This window comes from Molothrus ater, chromosome 3 (assembly GCF_012460135.2).
Source record: "Molothrus ater isolate BHLD 08-10-18 breed brown headed cowbird chromosome 3, BPBGC_Mater_1.1, whole genome shotgun sequence".
In the NCBI taxonomy this organism is placed as follows: Eukaryota; Metazoa; Chordata; class Aves; order Passeriformes; family Icteridae; genus Molothrus; species Molothrus ater.
The window spans coordinates 107,925,022-107,936,461 of NC_050480.2; the positions used below are offsets into that span (position 1 = coordinate 107,925,022).

General features: G+C 45.5%; 1 protein-coding gene across 1 annotated transcript; it reads right to left on the reverse strand.

The window, feature by feature from the left end:
• Positions 1-893: 893 nt before the first annotated feature.
• SLC25A27 (solute carrier family 25 member 27) lies at positions 894-7,978 on the reverse strand. The gene is made up of 10 exons (XM_054514350.1): positions 7,812-7,978; positions 7,226-7,396; positions 6,330-6,414; positions 5,555-5,698; positions 4,824-4,936; positions 4,100-4,184; positions 3,421-3,513; positions 2,987-3,089; positions 2,425-2,552; positions 894-2,305 (listed from the first exon to the last, which is right to left on the reverse strand). Exons 1-9 carry the CDS (start codon positions 7,912-7,914, stop codon positions 2,481-2,483), a joined length of 969 nt encoding a protein of 322 aa, XP_054370325.1. The 5' UTR covers positions 7,915-7,978; the 3' UTR covers positions 894-2,305; positions 2,425-2,480.
• Between the last annotated feature and the right edge of the window lie 3,462 nt (positions 7,979-11,440).

Below are 11,440 nucleotides of genomic sequence, written 5' to 3' on the forward strand. Positions count from 1 at the left end.
GAAAGATGGAGAGGGACTTTTTAGAAGAGCCTGGAGTGACAGGACAAGGGGGAATGACTTCAAACTGAAGGAGAGCAGGTTTAGATTGGCTGTTAGGAAGAAATTCTTCACTGTGAGGGTGGTGAGACACAGGAACAGGTTGCCCAGAGAAGCTGTGGATTCCCAATCCCTGGAAATGTCCAAGGCCAGGCTGGAGGGAGCTTGGAGCAACCTGGGATAGTGGAAGGTGTCCCTGCCCATGGCAGTGGGTTGGAACTGATTTTAGAGGTCCCTTCTAACCCCAACTGTTCTATAACTGTATGATAAAAGTACTTATTCTGTCTTGTGAGAAAGGTAAAGCTGTGTATCCATCACTGGCTTATCGGGCTAACAGGATGGCAGCAGGAGCAGCAGCTTTGCTGCTTTGTCATTGCTGGTGCTAGAGTACAAGACAGAAAGAACTTGGATTTGATTCTCAGGATGACAGAAAAATACCAGGATTTCTGAACAAAACCTTTGGATTGATGCACAGGAGATTCTGCCTGAATACGAGGAAGAACTTTACTGTACAATGACTAAGACCTGGAGTGGATTGTCCAGAGAGGCTGTGGAGTCTCCCTCACTGGAGATATTCCAGAACTGACTGTGCAATCCTGTGCCCTGTGCTCTGGGATGACTCTGCTTGAGCAGGAAGGTGGAACCAGATGAGCCACTGTGGTCCCTTCCAACCTGCCCCATTCTATGGTTCTGTGACTCCCTAATAATGGTGAGATGAATGTTTTCCAAGCTGGAAGCACACTCCCAAATGCATACAGCCACAACTGAACTACAGCACAATCAGAACAAACAAGTGCAAGCCAAGAAAATACCCAAACTGTGTTCAGTGAGAAAATGGCACATTGGAGACACTGGTCGCAAAGACGTGAAGAAATCCTGGGTATTTATTCAAAGAGCCACATTTTCTACATTAACTCAATTACTAGATGTTACTAAATCAAAGCCAGCTTTGTTTTATCTACTCATGGCTGCTTTTAATACTGCATTAATTCAATTCAATCCAGTTCTGGGCCCCTCACTTTAGGAGGGACGTTGAGATGCTTGAGCGTGTCCAAAGGAGAGCAACGAGGCTGGTGAGGGGCTTGGAACACAAGCCATATGAAGAGCGACTGAGGGAGCTGGGGTTGTTCAGCCTGGAGAAAAGGAGACTCAGGGGTGACCTTATCACCCTCTTCAACTTCCTGAAGGGTAGCTGTGGTGAGCTGGGGGTCGGTCTCTTTCTCCGGGCAACAACAGACAGAACAAGAGGACACAGTCTCAAGCTGCGCCAAGGGAGATGCAAGCTAGAAATAAGGAGGAAGTATTTTACAGAAAGAGTAGTCAAATACTGGAATCATCTACCCAGGGAGGTCGTGGAGTCACCATCCCTCGAAGAGTTTAAAAAAAGACTGGATGTGGCACTTGGTGCCATGATCTAGTTGAGGTATTAGAACATGGGTTGGACTCGATGATCTTAAAGGTCTCTTCCAACCTAGAATTTCTGTGATTCTGTGATTCTGTGATTTTTGACTCTTGATTGCCAAAGGTGAACCTAGTGACAAACAGCACTAGTCTCCTTCTCCATGAAATCTGGAAGGCTTTAGGTTTAAAAATAAATAAATCACTCCTGTTGAAACCTTTTGCATTATTGAAGAGAACATTGTATTTCCATCGAGATTTAAAGTGGACAGAGTGCACATTTCCATGGAAAATGACCCAGTCTGCCACATCAGCACTGAGATTGTCACAGGACAAGTAGTTCAGCTTGCTCCTATGGAATATCCTGAGACCTTTGAGCATTGCAGAGCAAATTAGGCTTTTGAATTTCTGGGAACAGGACCACATTTCAATCATGATCTTACTCAAAGAGTTGAGTGGAGAGGTCAGGCCGTCTCTGGGAAGTAAGAGGAACACAAACCCCTCCACTTTTTGTGCAAAGCAGATTTGGAATCAGGTAAACTGCTTTTATCTTTTTTAATACCTAGCACTACAGGCTTGGTTTGCTGACACATCAAACTAACAAGAGGTAGTTCTTTATCTGTGTGCAAATTAACAACAAAAATTCCCAAATATTTTTATAGATGCTTAGCCACAGAACTTGTTCAGTGCATTGATCAACCTGCTCTTGTTTTTTAGCAATAGAAAAACAAAACATTTAGCAAAACCATCTCCATTATCAAACAGACAGTATTATGTTCTATTTGCTTGGTAGAATGTTTTTTATTCCTGTTTCCTGGTTCAGAAAGGTGATGCTGGCTGGTAGCTGAAGTATTGTTGTGACAGTTTTATCCTGTGGATAATATAAAATTCATGTAGAAGTCTGATAATCAAATAGTATCCTTAAGTCATGGCTCTTCCCAACCAGTAAGGACTGGGTTTGGAGCAACAAGCTACACATGTGATCCCTACCCTGTGGAATGAGAATTCAGCTTTTTGACTGCTCTCCTCTGTGAATATTGAAGGTTTTAAAAAGAAGTAACTCCACACAGCCTTCTGATTTGTTCATATGTAAGCCAGAATACCAGTGACCAGGGTGCCTGTGAAAGCAAACACTGAAGTTAGAGGCTTAAAACAAAAGTAACCCAATAAATAAATAAGCCCATTAGATTAAACTGTCTCCTCTGAAAAATCATATTCTTAAGTTCAGTCTCAAGTTGCTCTGGTTCCCAGAGAGGTTCCCAAGCCTCTGTCTGCTCAGAGAGGCAGAGCTCCCCATCCCTGAACTCCCCATCCCTGGAAGTGTTCAAGGCCAGGTTGGACGGGGCTCTGAGCAAGTGGAACATGTCCCTGCCCATGGCAGAGGGTTTGGAACGAGATGATCTTTAAAGTCTCTTGAACCCAAACTATTCTACAATTCTATGATTAAGTCTTTCATACAAAAATTGTAATTTTACATAAGGTTAGGGCTGCATCCACACTCCTCACATTTTAATGCTAATTGTTCTTGTAAAGAGAGTTAAAAAGCACGTACCATTCGCATCCAGGTTGGTGTAAAGCCTTTGTACAGAGACATGAACCCTTCACCCTGGACAGTCTGAATCAAGCAGTCCATGGAAGATTTATAGAGCAGACCTCTAGCAATGTGCAAGGAGAACAAACAGTGTTAGGATTACACATACACAATTAAAAAATAAAACATCCCCTCATAAAAATAATTTGTGCTGAGATTTTTCTACAAGTCAGAGTGCTTTTGTGAGCTCCTTGGAGCCTAATCCAGAACAGAAATGCACTGGTTATGCTTAGGTGGCCATCACAACACCCCCTAGACATTTACTAAATCAGTAAAATCATCTGATTAGAAAGATGAAGAGCCAAGTATCAACTTAGCCCTTCACTCCCAGTGACATCAGTCAGACCCATGGTTTCAAGGTGCTGCTGAAAAGTTGGTCTGCAAAGTGTCCATACCTTCCCTGCTTATCTCTTGGCTGGTTCATTATCCGGGTTTTGACCACGTCAGCAGGAGTTCCCAGAACAGCTGCTACCAGCCCAGAGCAGGCACTGCCAACAGCAACAGATACTTAAGGAAGAAACCAAGATGTATCATAAAAATTTCAGCATTGTGATTCCAGTTCTTATAATAAAGATATATTAAAACAGCTATCATCGAATCATGAGTAATAACTCATAACATAAACTTGATTTGGGAGACTGCTCTTGCTCAGATGTCCTCCCAGTGCCAGCATCCCTCACCTCTGTGTGCAGTTCTGAGTGAGGGATGAAGGACCCACAATAGGCAATTCATAATATTGTTTATATAAAGCAGATTTTTTCATCACTTAAGAGAGTAAAAGAGGATGTTCTGCCGAAGTTGTGTCACTGTGCTCCCACAGATTAGAGCAAAGGTATTTAAATGCACCAACAAGGCACTTCTAGTGAGGGCAGTTTTGTAGCAATGGTTACATCCTTTCTCTTGTGTCTTCTATAAAGTGATGTTCTCTAACGAAAAAAAAATAATTCTAAAGTTGCATTTCATCAGCAGTATCAAAATCAAAGAATAGGGTCTTCTGCTGGCACAGAGGCAGATGAAGACAGCAAGGCTGGAAATGCTCCACAGTGGAAAAGGGGCAATTGGAGAATACATCACCTGCTGACACTGTGAGTCACACTATTGTCCACAAGTGTCGTGTTCAGAAGCAAGAAGTGTTTCACTGTGTCATAAGTGGTCAGATCTGTAAAGAGGGTAATGAGAAAAAACAGCACTGTCAGGAGTGAATGGTGTGTGCTGTTCACAACACAGGATGTTAATTTCCATTGAGGCTCCTGCCTTTGGCACAGCTGGCACTCTGCCCCACTTTTTAATGAGGGCTGTGGCACCTGAGTCCCGTCTTTGGACATGTGAGTACATTCTCCTTTCTGCTCCCATCTGCTCTGACTTACCTTACAGATGATGCTGAACTGTATCTGGGTGACCCTCACCAGCCCTGTTGCTGGCTCAGCTTCCTGGCTTGGTCTCACACCTGCCTCATCACCACACACTTCCCTACGAATCTGGATCTTGGTGAAGCCTGGCTGCCTTTGCTGGCTCTGCCCTGCTCACCTCACTTGGGCACTGGGTTGTGGCTGGTGAAGTCCCTGCTTTGCTGGCCGTGGGACCCCTTCAGCTTCTGGCTCACTTTTCCTTAAATTCAGGTAAAAACTGTTACTTTTAAGCCATTTGATTTCCACAGGACCAAAACACAGGCGCACAAGGCAGAGGTCACCTGCAGGGTGCTCCAAATAGGGCCCTAAGACAAAGGGAGCAGCTGAGCTCCTTTTTCTTAAAGATTTGGTGGGGCCTTAAGTGCTGCAGGCCAAGTTATTCCATTTACCTCCCATATTCACCAGAGCAGCTCTCTGGACATTTGGTACCCATCCAGCCCAAAGTCCCCTTACTCCTCCTTCAGACAGGATCTTCAGAAATGCATGGTGCACGCCCCGAAACCTGAAATCAAGATGAAACCTGTGGGTAGACAGCCCAGTGAAATCTTTGCATGGAATTTATACCTGCAAGGATCCATTTTTGGATCTGTCTTTGACTTTCATGCCACAATATTTTACCAGAGATACCAGTTGCCTTGCAAAGCAGTGATCTGGTCCCTTACAGCAGACAAGCCTTAGATCCCACACTGGATTACAATACTAAATTTATGTGACACCAACTGGAATGCAAAGAGCAGCACATCCTGCTATTTGCAGAAGAATCTCAAGCCCTGCTGTGTGCCAGCCTTCCTTGTGCCTGTGCATCCTGCATGAGCCATTTCACTTGTGCTTTCTTCCATCTTCAGAAAGTGTCCTTCCCTCCCCATGGTGCAGTGCTGGCAGGAACGTGCTGCAGCACGGAGGATGGGTTTGTGGTCCCTGGGACCAATAAATCAGAATAAAGAAGATGAGTATAAATGGAATATGGAGGAGGTCTTGAATCCCTCCCCCTTTAACTGCCCAGAGACATGGGGTGCTCTCCCTGTAAAAGGGCACAGAGCAGCTAGGGAGAAGGAGTGGCAGAAAACACAGAGCAACACACCCTGGGCCAAAGAGTGATCAGTAACAGGGGAAGAAACACCAGCTCTGAGAGGAACCAACCGTAACGGCTTTCCCTTCCAGCTTCCTTTTTCCCTCCATCTGCATCTGCACCTTCACCAGGTCAGTTGGGCTGGCAAAAAACTGTCCAATGGCACCCGCAGATACGCCTCCAACCACAGCTTTCCTGCCAAATGGAGAGAAAGTGTGCTCCAGAATACACTGAAAATCCTCACAGGTCACAGTGCTCAAGCTGAAGAGTTCAGCAGCACAACCCAGGTGGAACAAGTGTTAATGGTTATTCCATATATTAACAGCCAAAGCAAAAGTAATAATTGTGGTGGCTACAGGTTGCTAAAGTAGTCAGTAATATTTCTGTCAATTTTCAAAAAGGGTTTAATCCTACCTGGGTGGGGAAAAAACCAAAACAAGGTTACATTTTGCTCTTTGCTTTAGGTTTAAAAGGCAGGATGGCAAAATACACAAGTAAAGGATGATGCTCCATGTATTATAACTGAATGCCCACCTGAAATTCCAAACTGCTTGCTGTTAAATAAAACTTTTCTTTCTCTCCCACTGCTACTAGATGAACTGTGTTAATTTTATAGGTCTATTTATTTTAGTAAAATCAGAAATTTCAGTATTATCCATAGGTCCCCCTTCCTGCAGCATTTGGCATGACAAGTTATTTTGCAGTAGATTTTTTCAATCCCATTCTAAAACCAGATACATTTTAGACCTAAGATATGGCTGTAGGTCTCCTACAGTAAGGACAATCCCCAAGCAAGCAATAAACATGCATGAATATGTAACATTACCAGAGAGGAAAGCTTTCACCCTCTGCCCTGCCAAGCACGGAGTCACGGAGATGTTCGTAAGTAACCATCCGAACACCACTGTATACTGCGGAAAACAAAAGCAGGAGACAGTTCTTGGGTCTGCCACTTCTGGAGGTCACAGTGAGAGAGAGACCAAGACCTTGGTTTATGGCACTCCAGAGCTCAGCTGGTCACTGCTCTCGTGTTTGTGATCCGAATGGGGAAAGAGGGGTTTGCCTGGTGTCAGGGGGAGAGCCAGGGCGTTTTAGCATCAAAAAGTCTCTGGCTGAGCCAGCAGTCTGCCAGGAGGCAACAGCAGCTTTGCCTGCACCCTAAGGAGATGGGACTGCATCGCCTCCTTCTGGGCTGATGCCAAGCAAAAAAACCTCCACAAGTGCTCTTGAGGTTTTTTGTTGTCATCATATTTCCAACTAAAGCACAGAAAGCTGTTACTTGTGTCAAGCTGTTACTTGTGTTTGCAAAAATTGCAAATTGTGCTAATGCATTTCTTTTAAGCAATTGTATTTTTCCCTTGTGCTTGCAACCTCATCATTTTCCCATCTTTTTTCCTAATCTGTCCCCACTTCCCTCACATATGAGACATTTTTTCTGAGAACTCTGAGTGTCTGGACTTCCTGAACAAGACATGCAAAGATGACAGAGAACTTATATTTTGTTCTCCCAGAAGCCAGAATAAGGCCATGAAGGAGTGGAAAAGGGAAGGAAGAGATACTATTGATCTGAAATCTTGTATATTTCAAAGTGGGATTGGCAAGGCTAGACTGAAAAGTCCTCTCAGATTTATTTAAAGTACAAGAAAACATGGTAAGCTCACTCCAAAAGGCTTGGCCACAGAAGGCAGGACCCATCGTGTCCCATCGCGAGCGGATATTCACCTATGTGGCGGTAGACGGCCGGCGTGGCTCCTTGCCAGAGCTTCCATACCCCCTCCTCCTGCGCGATTCCAGCCGCCGTGCGCAGCATCCCGCGGTACGGGACTGCCGGCCCGGCCGCAGCCTCACCTTGGATCTGCAGCCGGGTTTTCGTGAGATCCAGGGGAAATGTCACTGAGGGGTTGAAAGAGTTGATTTTTCTTTGATTAACCTTCATTGACCATGAAAAGGAAACTCCTGAAGGAATAAGGCCTTGCTAGTAACTTAGGCAACAGATCTGCCTGCCTCTTCAGGCTTTCTCTGGAAGCCCAGCCAGTGCAAAGCTTAAATTAGTCACAACTGCACTGAGTTAACGACTGCAGCCCTTCGGTCTCCGAGGCAAAGACTTCATCCTGAAAAACCCTCCCTCCAGCCGCGGTCAGGTGGCATAAAACACTTAGATTATGGAAAAGCCACGACTAGCACAGTGAAAAGCAGATTTGCTGGAGCAGAACACTGAGGAATGAGGCATCCGGGGACTGATGTACCCCTGCCCCCCGTAAGTAAATCTGACCCCCCTTCCCTCTCGGAAAACCACGGTGAGTTGTACCTAGTTCTGCCACAGCCGCTGCACAGGCTGACAGAGCGAATTTGCTGGCTCGGGGCCATCTCTCTGGAAGAGGTAAGCTCCTCTCTTCTTCTGCAGGTGACATCTAGCATCTCACATGAACCGAGGGTAACCAGCCACCCTGCCCGGCTGTGTCCGCAGCAGGAGCGGGCCCTAGCGCAGGGCAGCTCGGGGTGGTTTAGGAGACACGCTGCGGAAGGTCATGTTTCTCCAGCGCCAGCATCGGGAACTGCAGCAGCCCGAGTGGTTCTGCAGAGCTGCAAGGTCCTTCTGCAGTGACACAAGAGACTCCGGCGCAACAGGCTCCTGGGAAATGTAGTCTGTCACCAAGGCTGCTCTGTGCCTGGAAACCGGTGCTGCAGGTACAGACACACGGACGGATTTGCCCATTATTTACATTAAAAAGAGTAATTAAAGTTCTCATTAATGAGAGCTGAAGATTACGCGTGGGGTCTGTTTGCTTTGCGGGGTGCTGTCATTGGCAGCACTGCCTGGGGAGCCCCAAATTCTGTTCCCGTGTCAAGCAGCTGCAGCTGGAAGGGGTTAATTGATCCTGATCTGCTTTAGTAAGAGCTGCATTAGTAAGAGCTACGTGCCGAGCTGGGGCTGCGGATTAGGCACGCAGCACTGCACTTTGAACAAGGATCCCAGCAAGCCTGGGATGGCAGAAATTGATCATTTCTCAGAGCTCTTAAGTGAAAAGTTTAAAGCTTTTCCTGGCTGAGTGCTGAAGTCCTGTTATGCACCAGTCATAATTTCTCTTAAATTATTGTAGAGCTTTTCATTTATCATTAAGGCCCTAAGTTAATCATTAGCCATTAGTCAGTAATCCTCGTGCTGATTTAAGGATTTTTTTTGGTCACAGAAACTTATCCCAGAACACCTCCCCACACCTCTGACTGCCTAAAGCTTTGGTGTGTGGTCCCTGCCAAAATAATTCAGACAAATTAAGGGAGCATTGCAGGTGAAATATTCAGTTGAAGTTGGATGAATCTATCTCATTGGTCACCAGTAATTGGTATTAAATTGGATCCTTCTTGGGGTTAAAATTCATTAGAATTCATGCAGGGATAAAACAAACTCCTGACAAAGCCGTGGTTAAAAATGGGGACAGGGGATATTGCAATCTGATGCAAATGTGCCTGGCTGCATGGAAGGTATGAGTGTTCAGAGCCTGTTTCTGGACAGTTCATGCCATCTGCTGTGGCACTTGGTGCCTCCCTCCACAGCTGTTCTGTGGGCTTGGGTCAGTTTGTGCCACACTCTATCAGCCTGTGTACCATCAACTGTGATGTGGGTAGAGAGGACCTCTAGAGTTCACCTGCAGTCATCCTACAGTCCTCTGTCACAGCAGGGAGAGCTTTGGAGTTACAGCAGGTTGCCCGAGGTATTGTTTGGTCCCCTGAAAACCTCCCAGGATGAGGGTTTCACAATCATCCTTTAGCTCTACACCTCTGGGTCATTCTGTTTTCTCTATGACCATGCTTTAGGGAGTGGAAAACAACAAAAATCCCTCCTTAAAGTAAACCTCATAGCACTGCAGCATCCTATGGAAGGAGCAGCTCTCCATGGTCATTTCTGGCCTGAAGAAATAGATTCTTTTTTGAACCAGATGATTGGAGGATGGCTGTGAAGAGAAATATTCTCTTCCCACAGGACCTTTGAAATGAGCCTGACTAGAGGCAGAGGCTTGCATGGACAGCTCTGTGGTATGTGGAAAAGAAAAGGGCCAGTACTCATGGAGATCCATCCAACACCTGGAGTTCCTACATCCCCAAATCCTGAGAAGACAGCACCAGCAGAGAGGACCCTTCCTATTAATTTATTTCCATTCTCAGTGAGATGGAGTTTTTTGTTTCTGTCCCAAACCATTTTGACCAAAGGCTGCATATAGAGGGAGAGAGTGTGGACTTCAGATGGGGTGGAAGCCCAGCAGCAGGGTCTGGGCCAGCTGTGTGCTGCTGGAGAAAGGCAGCCAGACTGCCCAGTGCCCTCACCCCTGCCTCTGTGTTAGTTCACTTGGAAAAACCATTAAACATTAACCTCTGCCCAGCCTGAGGAAAGCTTGGCAGTGACTGCTACACATTCCTACTGGCTGTGTCCTCCTCACAGCAGTGCCTTGCATCTCATGTCCTTCACCAAATCATGCCCTACAAGTACAACCTAAACAAACAAACAAAAGGGCCAAAACAAAGACAAAAGCCTTTAATGAATGTCTTCACAGAGGCTTGAGGAACTCTCTGACCTGTATATATAGATCACTTTAAACTCACTACTTAGTCAGTTAATAAAAATATAACATGCATGTAATGAAAAGATGCATTTTCTCCAATATTACAAGGCCTTTAGTTCTCTTATCACTTTACCCCTTTATAGGAAGAGAAACAATTTAATGGATAAATAAAACCAGGAAATAAACATATAAAGAGCTGTGATAGCTAAACACAGAGGTGTAGAAATATCACAGTTAACAGTGATTTATCTGTTTGTTCCAGACAGTTTGCAAAATGGAGATCAACACCTTAAGTTTTACAGCTGACGTGTGTGAGCTTGTTCTTCTGCACCTACAACCAACATGTAACATCCCAAAGTATTTCAAAATGACTGTTTAATGAAGAACATACAGCTAATTTTCACAGCTCTTAACTCCTACTATCAGGTATATTTCTGCTGTGATACTTTTACTGTACTGCCTGTCTGCACAGATATAAAGGTTCCTGTTTGTGCACCTCTTCCTGTACAGGAAGGGAGTTAAACTGTATTTGTATCTGTATTTGTTTATGCCCATTGTCTCATGCCCTTTCACTGGGCACCCTGAGAAGAGCCTGGCTCCATCCTCTTTGCACCCTCCCTTCAGGTGTTCATACACACTGAGAAGATCCCCCTGAGCCTTCTCTTCTCCAGACTGAGCTGTCCCAGCTGCCTCAGCCTCTCCTCAAATGACAGATGCTCCAACCCCTTTTTGGCACTTCACTCTTGGCAGAGGATCACCTCCCTCAATCTGCTGGCAGCACTTTCCCTGATGCAGCCCAGGGTGCTCAAGGTCCATCTCTGACTTGTATTCAACCTGGTGTCCACCAGGACCCCAGATCTGCAAAGTTCCTGTCCACCCAGGTGCCCCCTCAGCCTGTACTGGTGCACAGTGTTGTTCCTACCCAGTGGCAGAGCTTGCCATTTCCCTTTGCTGAACTTCATTTATTTATTTATTTATTTATTTATTTGTTTGTTTGTTTATTTTTGCCAGGAAAAGCTGGACCAGGCACACCTTGGTGTGCCTTCTGAGCCGTTATTCTCTGATTTTGAGATAAGTTCCTCTCTGCCCATTTTCCAGCCTGCTGGGGTCCTCCTGAGTGACAGCACACTCATCTGGTCTGTCAGCCCCTCCTCCTGGTTTTCTGTTCTCTTCAAACCTGCTGAGGGTGTGTGGGGGTAGATGCTGACAGCACTTCCTAGGGGCTTTTTATACTTAATGTATTCTGCAAGTAATTTTGACGTGCCACTTTCACACATGCAAAGAAACTAATCTGACCTCTCCGAAACCTTGGCTTCTGACATGGCACAGATATAATAGAAGTGGCCAGCAGGTTTTGATCTGTCAGTTCTACCTCAGA